The 13220-nt window shown below is 41.9% G+C and overlaps 1 protein-coding gene and 2 pseudogenes across 1 annotated transcript in view; all 3 read right to left on the reverse strand.

Moving 5' to 3' along the window:
- Positions 1–880: 880 nt before the first annotated feature.
- On the reverse strand, positions 881–972 carry LOC116477881 (small nucleolar RNA U13; annotated as a pseudogene).
- Positions 973–1213: 241 nt separating this feature from the next.
- TMEM242 (transmembrane protein 242) overlaps positions 1214–13220 on the reverse strand; it is a 28256-nt gene continuing 16249 nt past the window's right edge. Inside the window, exon 4 of the mRNA XM_032161197.2 lies at positions 1214–2583. Within this exon, the coding sequence (XP_032017088.1) occupies positions 2485–2583 (99 nt within the window). The 3' untranslated portion in view covers positions 1214–2484. The remainder of the gene's footprint in view (positions 2584–13220) is intronic.
- On the reverse strand, positions 8289–9710 carry LOC116473331 (L-lactate dehydrogenase A-like 6B; annotated as a pseudogene).

Raw genomic sequence — 13220 nt, forward strand, 5'->3', positions numbered from 1 at the left:
GATTATGTTTGTCATACTCTACCCAAGATAAAGACAGCAAAGAAGGCAAACTTGAAATTCCACCACATTTCCTCTCTTCCATATCCAGGGACATTCAGAGCTCAATACACAGATGGTACGTCTCATAAAGAATAACATTATCTGTTCAACATTTTTCCTTTCCATTAACCAATTTAACAATATGCCTCTGGTACAAAAGGAATAGACAAATGACGAAATCTACTGATATTCAAGTTCTGACTGTGGAAAACACCACTTGAGTCATACTGCTTGTTTTCTTTTTAAATTTCCATCTGTGCATTACTTCACTTTTGCTTTTAAGATGCAATTGGAGCTGACACTCGGTCCCTCTTCTAGGGAATTTGTCCCTGCCAGCCTCCCCTCTGCAGGGGAATCATCATCATTCTTATGGGAGTTCCCCTGCCATCGGTCAAGGACAGCAGAGGTGACATATAAGGGTTTTGTAGACACGAGGCATGCCACTCTAGTATTAGGACACTCTTTCAGCAACATATGTCTAGGCCTCCTCTGTGCCAGCCCTGTGGGAAAGCAGCGCCCCCACCATGGCCCCTGGCTCCCTCCTAGGGCCTAGCTGCCATCAGCCTGATGTGCAGCAGCCCCTGCAGCGGTGCTGACACCAGTTTACAAGGCCCTGAGAGGGGTCCCTACCCTTAGGGAGGTTACAAGGCAGGAATCCATTAAACAGAATCACAGTTAACAATGATTTCTCCTTTTAACACTCCAGACAGGTGGGCAAGTCTCCTTTCTCCACCCAGTGGAGGCCTTTAGAAATCACTAGGCATTCTCCATCTATGAAAAATAAAACCCAGATTCTAGCTGTCAACAGTTTTAGGTAAGTGCCCATTCTTTTTTCCCCCCACATCAGATGAGTAAAGTGCATCGTTGTAACAAGGTTTGAGGGTCATCTCATGCATGAGCTTGGAAACCCACGTTTATGAAGCACAAAAGGATCAGGCGGTGCCCATTCTATTCAGGGGAACCTAGATTCAGACTAATTGTGTAGACAAAAACCTGTTCCTTTGGCTCCTGCCTTTCCTTCCTTTCATTCAGAGGCTACAGATCTCTTCTCAGAGGAGATTTAGTTACAAATGAAAGGCCGGTGAAGAGTTTTTGCTACCTGCATTCACTGACCAATTTCACAGTCCTTTCCTTTCAGTCTTCCATTTTTAACAGATGACACATAAATTCCAGATGCTGATTACACCTGTTTCATTAACAATACAGCAATTTTAACAGGATAACATGGTCTACAGAAAAGTATTACATTATGTTCTTGTCATTTCATTTAAAAATCTCCCTTGGAATAAAAGGTTTCATGATAACAGAGATTTCAAATGTCCTTTATTAAACCTGATTGCTGACTAACTAGAGCCTAGGCAAGTAGGAAGAAACTGCGCAACCGATATTTAACTACAGGTTTTTTCTCTGGACATATTGACATATTAAAGTATTTCTCTTCTTGAAAATATTTTAAAATGCAATTGCAGTAAAAATAATTGCATATAGACATTATTCTCCATCTGTTTTTTTTTGTAGGAGACTGTGGAAGACAGGAGGGAGTTGGGCGTGCACACAGAATTTACCCTAACAGCTTTGTTAGGGAGGTGGTGCCAAATACTTTATATTGGGACTCAGTACTCAGGTGACTTTCTGGTTAAAAACATTGAAGACAGATGACAACTGGATTTTTTTTTTACTTTGACAACTGAGACAAAATGACAAATTGTCAGTGTTCAGAGATCCAGACCAACTTCTCAAAAAAATATGTTTACCCCGATATCATCATTATTTTAGCCCAACTGTGCCTTCTGGGGTGATCACAACTCATTACTGGTTTTTTGTTTTAAGAATTTATAGGGCCTTCAAGCAAGGGCATCAGGTAAATAACTAGCATGTGTGTGCTGGCTGTAAATCACAGACCACACTCAGGACACGAAAGCCACACCCACTTCCTACCACACAGGACTTACCAGGTGACTGTCACTTTGTAATCTGGCTAATCAGAATAAGACTTCCAAGTTGTCATATACTGACAAGAAAGGCTCTTGAAACTCCTTTAATTAGACACATTGCAGTACTATTGCTATTAGGGGGTCTGTTTTATAAATATTTTCTTATCATACTTTTATTATAAACTTTTTTACTGTGAAACTTGGTTCAACTGAAACTCGGTTCAACTGTTACAAACAGAATCATTTCCTGTGGGATCCCCTCCACATAAGGAAGTTATTCCTGTAATTACTATTTTTAAATAGTCTTCTTAACTTTGGGAAAACTTTACCCTCCCCCAACACGCACACACATACTCTCCTGTGATGAGGCCAAATGCTATCCAGTGCACTGGTTCAATCAGCAATCTGCCCATGTTCCTGGGAGAAATCAGTCCCAGTCCTTTTGCTGTCATGGTGTCTCCAGAGCCACCCCTTTCTGTAACAAGCATTTTGAAATTCATCCATGCTCATCTCATTTGGATTTCAATGTTTCCTCCCACTCAACAGTCGATTCGGAGTTCTTGGGAATTGTTGGAAATATTGATTGCATTTTACTTCGAAAGTCTTTCATCTAAAAGAAGAAAAATAATCAGTTATCAAATGTTAAAAGAAGGAGAAAAACAGCTATTAGAGATGGCACCTTTGCTGACTGGCTAGTACTTCACTGCTCACAGGTACAGAGCTAAGGAACATCAATAAAAGATAGGGACTATATATATCCTAGGTATCTTGAAAGAAAATGAAATATACTTCCTTTCTTCTTCTGAGTATAAATTTATTATTAAATAACATAAAACTTCACTCTTAGCTGGACATGGTGGCTCACACCTATAGTCCCAGCTACTCGGGAGGGTGAGGTGGGTAGATTGCTTGAGCCCAGGAGTTTGAGTCCAGCCTGGGCAACACAGCAAGACTCCATCTCTTTAAAAACAAACAAACAAACAAACAAACCACTCTTAATCTGCAAGGCAACATATCCTAAACTGTCAACTCTCCATAATAATTATTCCCTCCCAGAAGAAGAGTGTGTATTGTTGGCTTTCATATATAAAGATGCCGTTGAGGATGGGATTTCCATCTGAATAAATAAATATAATCAGGTCATTCAAAGCTAGAATTTTAGACACAGAGAAATGGCAGGCAGAAGAAACTTGGTAGGAGTTTAGTCAAGAACAAATCAAGGAATGGTAGATAAACTGGAATGTTCTTATGTCCAAGACAGTGGTTTTTTTTTTTAATCTAAGTAGGAGTTTTACAAGCAGAAGTTGATTTGGAATCAGAGTCACAGCAAGGGAACAACAGTTTTTTTTTTTTTTTCCTTTTTTTGAGGCAGTTGCCTAGGCTGGAGTGCAGTGGCATGATCATGGCTAACTGCAGCCTCAACCTCCCAGGCTCAAGTGATCATCCCACTTCAGCACCCCCAAGTAGCTGGGACTACAGGCATGTGCTAACTTTTGCATTTTGGGTAGAGATGGGATCTTGCTATGTTGCCCAGGCTGGTCTCAAACTCCTGAACTCAAGCAATCCTCCCACCTCGGTCTCCCAAAGTGCTGAGATCACAGGCGTGCACCACCGCGCCCAGCCTAAGAGATCTTAACATGCAGTGTCACACAGTATTACAGTTTACCTGGAGCACCTGGGTCCACCTAAGGTGTACAACCCCATAAGGTGGGAACACTAACTTACGGAAGTTAGGTGATCTTTACATTGGACAGTACTAGTAACACACTCTCTGATTCATCCTGGTTAATCTATACGGTCCTCCTACAAAGATGTTTCAGCAGCACCACAGCACTGCCTTCCAATTTTTTCTCATCAGCCATCTGCCAGTCATATTTTCCTAAGGATAGAGATTGCCTTGATCAGGTTTGTGAAATACGCTGGACTCATTTGCAATATGCAAGTCATTTCTTAGAGTGGTTATTTTGAGAATCAGCTAATATTTCTTTAACGTCGATGCTTTATTTCAATTTGAGGCTGAATCTTTACCTTGTTTCCAGATTTAGGGGTTTGGGACTTGTAAATCCTAGGCATTTACTCCTAGCACTGCTGCAAACTGTAGCACTGCTGTCAGCAGCATGGACTCTGTTCAAATCCTAGCTCCAGCATTTGGGAAAGCTGCTTACTCTATTAAGCCATAGTCTCCACGTATGTAGAATGGAGACAGTAATTACCTGCTTAAAGAGTTGTGAGGATTAAGGATTAAGTGAGATGACGCATATAAAGCACAGCATCTAACACATGGAAAGTGCTCAATATACATTAGCTATTATCATTGCTGTATTATCGACATATGTGTGCTATATTCCGAGAACAAAGCTCACATGGATATAAATATTATGGAATGTCTGTTAAGTACATTACTTTATAGCTATATATCATTTTAGTTTACATATTCTGTCACTGGAAGATACGTAAGGTCTTCCTTCCGTATTATATATTGTTTATATCTGTGCCAGCCATCTCAGTGTTCTAGACCCAGACACTAATCTTGAAGACACACAGCTCATGGATGTCTCCCTCCTCACTCCCTCTTCCATAAATAATTAGTTGCTTTGTCCAAAACATTAATATCGCCCCCACTGAGGAACTTTGCGTAGACTTTTGTAGTTGAAAAACAGACATCTCTCTGGCCAGGGTTGGCAATGTGCTGCCTGGTTCTTTCTCTTCACTCTTCCGGTTGAACATCTTTTACAACTAAGCCAGATGACGGTTTCCAAATGGGATATCAGATAGCCAAGACACGAACAGAATCATTCACCAGCCTCCCTTTCAGTGGTCTGGAATGTGGTCAGCTGCTGAGAAGGGAGAGGCTGGGAAATGCAGGTGAGGCCAGGGGAGGAGAGCAAGGGGCGGTCCTGCTGTCCTTCAGCAGGGCTACGTTTCCGTTTCCTCCTCTTGGCCTGATTGTTTTCTTTCCTCTAATTTCTCAAATATTAAATTATTTACTTGTGCCCAGGGTCATGGTAACTGAATCACTAGAAGCACTCATATCTGAAAAGTAACTAACTAGGAACAGACAGGCCTGAGATGAGGGAAAGGAACGGAGATGGGTAAAGGGTACCATCTATCCCTGTTCTCTAAGTTTACAGCTGTGGAAATGGAAATTCAGACATTTAAGATATAAACAGGACCTCAAGTGGCTTTAGAGAATGGGCTCCACAGAAGGCTTTTCAGCTCATACTGTTCATATTACATGGATAGTAAATGAAAACCTTCACATCGTTTCCACCTATATCAATTTCTGATATGCAGTTCAGAAAAGGTATTGGTTTCACCAGTGATTCTCTATACATGAAGCCAACAGAACATTTCCCTGTTTAAAGATGTGCTCGAAAAAAGATTTAGCGGTTGAGTGCATTTAAGCAAATTTGGTTATAAAGTAAATGTACTGAATTCCTTGATAATCACAGCTACTGCCATAGAACTGTCTGTCTGCCCTGTACCCCAAAAGTCTGGTGAGGGGGTATGCTGGGAACTAGAGTACCCATCCAGCAACTCCGTTTTACTCCCAAGCATTTTCCAAACTGTAGTTCTCTCTCCTTTCCTCTGACCAGGGAAAATTTTCCTATACTATGGATAACAGGGTTACCCTTCCAAGCAGTGCTGCTGTGCCCTGCACACCTCCAGGGGGTGCTTTCCATAAAAACTAAGACATGAGTGGAGTGTGGTGGCTCACACCTGTAATCCCAACACTTTGGGAGGCCTAGACAGTTGGCTCACTTGAGGCCAGGAATTCGAGACCTGGCCAACGTGGTAAAATCCCGTCTCTACTAAAAATACAAAAATTAGCCAGGCATGGTGGCGCATGCCTGTAGCCCCAGCTACTCAGGAAGCTGGGGCAGGAGAATTGCTTGAACCCAGGAAACGGAGGTTGCAGTGAGCCAAAAGCACGCGACTGCACTCCAGCCTGGGCCACAGAGTGAGACTCCATCTCAAAAGAAACCAAAACCAAACAAAACCAAGACACGAATGGTACTCCCCAGTGCCATGTGCCCACCATCCTCATCTGTCTGAGACATGAGTATTACTTCCCAGTGCCATGGGCCCACCATCCTCATTTCTAAGTCCCAGTGCTTTGTGTCCAACAGTGCTGCATTGTAATAGTCACAGAAAGTACCACCGTCTGAGGTAGTAGTGCTCAAATGGAGTGTCAAGACAAATGGAAAATGTATTACAAGTAATTTGTCACAAATATGGATGTTCTGTAGATACAATGGCCTTTTTAGACATTAAAACAGATTCAGGATTATACCTCTAATAATGTTATTCTCATTCACATTTCAATAGGCCATATAGCCAGTAGGCCAGGAGTGAGGCCAACCACTGATGCCACTTAGAGAGTCCTTACCGTATGCCAGCCACATTTCTCATTTAACCCTCCCAACAACCAAGTGGGGCAAATATCATCCCTCCTTCAAAGATATGGTGATGGAAGCTCAGAGGAACTAAACAATGTGCTCAGTGCCATGGCTGGTAAGAGCAGATCTGACTGCACAGCCTATGTGCTTACTCTGTATCCTGCTTGAATATGCATAGGGGACACTGCTGCACATTTACCATGCATGTCTTGGTAGGGGGAAATCACTTGAAAACATTTGGTCTAATATACAGTGTGCCGAAAAATTACTTAAAAGCCTCAGGTTATGTCCCCAATTTAATTAATTTTAGAAAGTCCTTAAGCATCAATTCCAATAAATAGGCAGTTGTTGGAATTACAAGCTCTCAAATTCCGCAGCTGAGCTCTCAAAAGCTCCTAAAACCGCCTAGAGCTGAACCACCACTCTTCCCACTTTCAAGGAGCCCAGCACATCAGTGAGTCCCATTATGTGACACTGCTTCCTGAGAAATCAACATTTTTAGATGTTTTCAATAAAGCAGTATGGGAGTTCTGGTCAGTGTTTTGGAGATCACCGTCATGCTTGATAAAATTCAGCTAAGCAGGACTGGCCTGGTTTAGAGGGCAGATTCTGATATTTTCACTTTTGACTAGTTTTGCTGCTTTCCACATGGATCCTGAGATGAAATGTATTTGAACATACCGTATTATTAAATATTCAACTGCATTAGGAAAGCGAATGTGAATTTTTACATCTTAGCTTTCCATTTTCTAAGCTACTAATCCTATCATTCAGGTAAATGTCAGACAAACATTTTTACTTTCTCCCCAACTTTCACTGTATCACATGCATAAAGTCCAGAATCTGTAGTAAAGTCAATTGATTTAGAAGTACACAGCAAACATGTAACTTTCTGAGAAATACAATCCCTGAAGTATGCATCAAAATGGCCAATTTTTATGATAGTAATTAACAATAAGGCACAAATTCAAAAGCAAAAACTTTCTGTAAACATGAAATAAACTGAAGAGCAGGAATAACCCAGGAACCTCTTAGAGCCAGGGCCACTCTGAAGCTAAGATCCAGCTCAGTAAGAACAATTTCTAACATGCTTCTTGATTTAATGTGCTAAACAGGTTAGGTTCTCAGGAGTGATTCTAAAATGATTTTCACTCAGTCAGGCTTTATTTTTGGTAACTGCAAATTTAGGAAAGTTTCCTTTCCCGGCCAAAAAAACAACAGTAACTATACCACCTCTGACTGTCAAGCCTTTTTCTAAAAGCTTTCTGAATTACTGCGTTAAACATTTTATAACAGCTACCATCAGATCACTATTTTCATATCTTAACCAAATGATCCTGCTTCACTGGTGTGCGCACATACACGTGTGCGCGTGTACACATATGCCCAACGTGCAGCTGCAGTCCCTACTTCATGTCTTTTTAACGACCCAGCTGAAAGGCCGTCCCAGAGGAAATGAAGGCGGTTTCAAGATGGGTACATTATAAAAAATACCTGTATGTATATACTTTTATTTTTACATTGTAGAGGAAGTTACAACTTTTTTACAGCACATAAATGAACATAGGTATAAGCCAGCAAGAAGAAAGCATGTATCTAATGAAAATAATCAGAATATCTAGAACACAATAAATACTACATCCTACTTTTTGGGAACCAAATGCCAGCTACATATATAACAAGGCAAGTGCTGCTACATCAGGGTACCAAAAACACTTTCTTTAGGAATTGTAAGTAAGTATCATCCACACCTGGATTCTAAATAAAAGAACTGGAGGACTAAATAAATAGGTAAGTCACTTTACGTACTTTCCTGTTTCCATATTTTAGGAATTTAAGTTTATTCAAAATTTTGATATATAATCCTGTATCTATGATATCTTCAGTAATTTCAGAATGGTAGTTTTAGACAACTTTAAAGCTTCAGCTCCTACTGAATTTCCCAAAGTGTTTTTGCACTCTCTTTCAGGTGGTCCTCCTCTTCAGGGGGCAGCTTTATCTTTATAAGGTTGGTAATACCATCCTCTCCCAGGACACAAGGAATATTGAGGAATACTTCTTCATCTATTCCACAGAGACCTCTAATGATGGTGGAAACTGGATGTGTTCTCCTAAGATTCTTCAAAATACTTTCTGTTAAATCAGCTACAGATAGGCCAATGGCCCATGAATATAACCTTTCATTTTAATAATCTCATAGGCACTAGCAATCACTTCTTTGTGGACATTTTTCCATTGCTCAGGATCTTTATCAGTTCCTGTATCAGAGTTCAGATCCTTCAAAGGGAAACCAGCTATGTTCACTCCACTCCACACAGGAATACTTGAGTCTCCATGCTCTCCAAGGATCCATCCGTGGCAGCTTTCAGAGTGGATACCAAGCTTTTGTCCAATCAAGAAACGAAAACGAGCAGTATCCAGATTACAGCTGCTTCCAATAACACGGTTTTTGGAAAATGCACTCAACTTTCAGGCTACATAAGTTAAGACATCCACTGGATTGGAAACAATAATCAGTTTGCAGAGGGGGCTGTACTGGACAATACTGGAAATCATTAACTTGAAGATGGCCACATTTCGCTGGACTAAATTAAGGCGCGTTTCTCCCTTTTCTTGGCGTGCACCTGCTGTGATAATCACTAGGCTGGAGTTTGCTGTGACAAGGTAATCTTTGCTACAAACAATATTTGGCATTTTCATGAAACGGCCGAAATGTTGAAGATCCATTGTCTCACCCTTCAGTTTGCCTTCATCAAGATCCACAAGGGCAAGTTCATCACTTAAGCCTTTTAATAAGATGCTGGTAGCGCAGGCCATGCCCACTGATCCAGTTCCTATGATGGAGACCTTACTGTGATGAACGGGCTCCTCGGAAGTGAAGTGCTCAACAAGCTCACTCTTCACAGTCGTCATCTTGCTCACGGGGGTGAAGAGCCAGGCGCCCTTGAGCGGCATGCGCGCTGCCTGACTGGGACACAGGGCCATCCCCAGGCACAGGAAATTCGCTCCTGCCGAGCTCACTCTCTGGCTGGCCCGCACAACAGGCACAGTCCAACTCATGGCTACTCACTCAAGAAATGGAGGGAGAGAATGGAAAAAAACTGCTGACCACGACGTCGCAACGCCAAGAGAGCCATTAGCAGCACCTTCAGCCCTCTCTGGAGGGTGCGCACGACACGCCCCCTGGCCCTCTACTGTGGCTGCATGGGCCTCGCCAGCGCCTTCAGCATGTACTTTCCGTTGGTGCTCAGACTAAGGCAGTGAAGGGCTACTTCTCTAGCAAGTGATTTCTGGAGTTAGTTTTACAAAGAGTATTCTCATCGATAGTTGACATGCTTAAGAGGTTAACCCAGATCCCTGGAATTACTAGTTTTCTATTTTTAGTATGAATGCCAAGGAAAAATGCTTCTATTAACTACAGATGAAAATCAGGTTACATCTTCTGAACCGTGACCCTGCCAGGAAGGATAGGGCGCTGTGCTTTACATACGGGTGGCTGCCTGCACCATCTCCCAGTGTCCCAGAAGTGGGCTCCTGCTATCTGGTGTATGGCCCTGGGATCCTATTTATAAAGGATCCCACTGCCTTGGTGCCAGTTCTGGCCAGGACCCACACTGGGACAGTCAGCACGAGCTTGAGCAGGGTAGGGGCTGGCTGGGAGTCATTCGATCACTAAAAACTCACCAGGCGAGAATGCTATTCCTTTCTCATGCCGGAGGAAAGCCTTTGATTGTGCGTCTCGAAGAAAAACGACTTCTCAGGTAGAAAGCTGGCAATGTAGCCCTCAATTAAAATGAGGATATCTCTTAAATGTCCTTAAAATGGCAAATTTCAACCAATGCATAAATCAGATTATTGACCAAAGTAGTGAAATAAGTGATCTAGTACAACGTGGCATCAGTATGCCTTACTTCTTCAGCATTTCTCTGGGCAATCTTAAGAACTAAATTCCCTTAAAATTTCTGAGGAGGTGTCAACTTCACATCTGATGAAATGCATACCCTCCTAAGCCCAGTAAATTACAAAAGCTCCGATAAAAATGATGGCACTTTCTCCTCACTTATAAACAGCATTCTGACCGTGTAATGGTTCCTCAAAAGCTCTCCCTCTTGTTTTATTTAAAAGCAGTGTGCTCTTCTGGAATCGGGCCCCTTGGTACATGTAGCTCCTCATGATCAGCAAAAAAAAGATTTCCATTTTAGAATATTGAATGCTGACAAAATGAATACTTTATATTTGGACTTGAAAAGCTATTACTTTTTTTTTTTGAGATGGAGTCTTCTCTGTTGCCCAGGTGCAATGGTATGGTCTCAGCTCACTGCAACTTCCGCCTCCCAGGTTCAAGCCATTATCCTGTCTCAGCCTCCCGAGTAGCTGGGATTACAGGCACCTGCCACCACATCTGGCTAATTTTTGTATTTTTAGTAGAGACGAGGTTTTACCATATTGGTCAGGCTGGTCTCTAACTCCTGACCTCAGGTGATCTGCCCATCTCGGCCTCCCAAAGTGTTGGGATTACAGGCATAAGCCAACATGCCTGGCCAAAAAGCTATTCTTATTTGTGCCATTGAAAGGCAGTCCAGGGCTGGATGCAGTGGCTCACACCTGTAATCCCAGCACTTTGGAGGCTGAGGTTTGTGGATCACTTGAGGTCAGAAGTTCGAGACCAGCCTGGCCAACACAGTGAAACCCCATTTCTACTAAAAACAAAAATTAGCCGGGCGTGGTGGTGTGTGCCTATGGTCCCAGCTACTCGGGAGGCAGAGGCATGAGAACTGCTTGAACCCCGGAGGCAGAGGTTGCAGTGAGCCAAGTTCATGACACTGCACTCCAGCCTGGGCGATAAAGCGAGACTCCGTCTCAACAAAAGAAGAAAAGGCAGTCCAGGAGGAGAGGAACAATAAGCAAAGGAGTTGGTGAGGGTGGGAAAGGTGTGCCATCAGCTGAGTTCCTGACATCCTGTTTCAGGGTGACCTCCTGGTCGTGTTTTCCCTATCAGCAGGGATCAGATACCCCGTTCAGATGACAGAGCCACAAACCAAATGGTAAGGGCACTAGGTACATGAATCCTCTTAGCACTGGTGGTCAGATTTTTGGTTAACATTTGTCGAATTAAAAACTGCAGTTTTAAAAGGGTCATCTTTATTTAATGGTGGCCAATGTTTTAGAGGAATCCTTTAAAAGCAACAATTTTTGATAGCTGTCATTTCTTTTATCTCAGTCATAACTTGAAATGTTTTAACCTGGTGCCTGTTCCCACCATCCACCTATAATGATTCCTTTCACCAGTCAAGTCATTTTCCAAGATAAGTGATCTTGAACATGAAATTCAAGGACATAAAGACTCTTCGCTGGATGGCTACTTTCTATAGTTATTTTCTTTCTAGAGTTTGAACCTCTTCAGAAATACAATCTCTATAATAGCTGCCTCTTCAGTTTTTCCCCTTAGCCACAACTAAATCAATCTTGAGGGGGGGGAAAAAAACTGTTCAAAATAAAAACTACCAAACAAAGCAGGTTTTTTATTTACAATAAGTCTTGAGATAAAAAAGGAAAGCACTAACAAAGACGAAGAGATGTATGTGACCTCCAGAGCAGATTTAGGTCTACTCAAAGATGTGGAAAGCCAAGTATAGCTAGACAGTTCCCTAGTGACTTCCTATCTTAGGTGGCTCATTGTTCCTTCTGAATTTAAAACCTGACTCAAATTATCTATTCAAAACGCAGTACAGTATTATAGCTGATGGCAGGATTACACCTCAGTACTTTCGCTTGTACCACTTAGGAGGGAGGAAGCAGGAAATGAAAACAACCAGCAAGTCCCTGGGCCAAGAATGGCTGCCACTAAGTCACTATTCCTTTCACCTGGACTCACATCCAGCTCTCAAATCCTCCTTTTCCTCTCTGGGAGTCCAGTTCTGATATTCCATTCTCTCACCAATCTTCTTGGCCAATCCCTTAAGCAGAACTGGCTTTCTAAAAGCCTATGTCACCACTGTACTTTGTACCTCTCTCCATTAGAGGATTTATCACACACAATTAAATGTAAAATACTTATGAATGTGCCACTGCAAGAAGGATCACCTTTTATTTACCAGCATATCCCTGTCCTCTAGAACAGAGCTGGGCCCATGAATAGGGATTTGGTAAATATAGTAGAAAAGAATGAGGAACTGTGGAGCTGAGTGAGTAAGGCTGGGGAGTGGGCTAAAAGGTGAGACAGACAGAAAGGCGGGGCTACAGACCCGACCTAGAGAGAGTTCTGAAAGTGAGGGTAAGTAAAATGGGTAGGTGGCACGCACTAGGGCATCTTCAGAAAGTTGATGCATATATTTCAAGTAAAGCTTTGGATAAGCTAAAAGATTTTGTGGCTATTTTCAAAGCCAATACCCACCTTTACCAAGTTAAAACATTAAAAAACAAAACAAAAACAAAAATCTATTACAGTGTTAGAAATGCGATAAAACAAATATGCAGTGGCAGAGAGACTATTTTTATCCTTTAAAGTTAATTAAAATGTTCTGTTCTTTGGAAAGCTTTAAAAAAATAATCAGCACACAGAACCCTTGGTTTAAGGGGGAGAAAGGGATAGGATGAAAGCAGTGTTAATTATTATAAGCTGATCTGAAATAGGCCATAAACTCACCAGCATGCAAGGGGAACATTATATAAACACAATTATTTTGAAAGTCTTCTTTGTGATTTGAAAAATCATAGAATGCAAATTGTAGTTTTAAAATAAATTAGTGGGCTCTAATGCTATTGCTCAGTAATTCTCATGGGGGTGGGGGTGGGGGTGGTGGTGGGGTCTCTGCAAATCCCAGCACATGAAAATATTTTACTCTGT

Source organism: Hylobates moloch, unplaced genomic scaffold, assembly GCF_009828535.3.
Source record: "Hylobates moloch isolate HMO894 unplaced genomic scaffold, HMol_V3 SCAFFOLD_2, whole genome shotgun sequence".
NCBI classification, from domain to species: Eukaryota; Metazoa; Chordata; class Mammalia; order Primates; family Hylobatidae; genus Hylobates; species Hylobates moloch.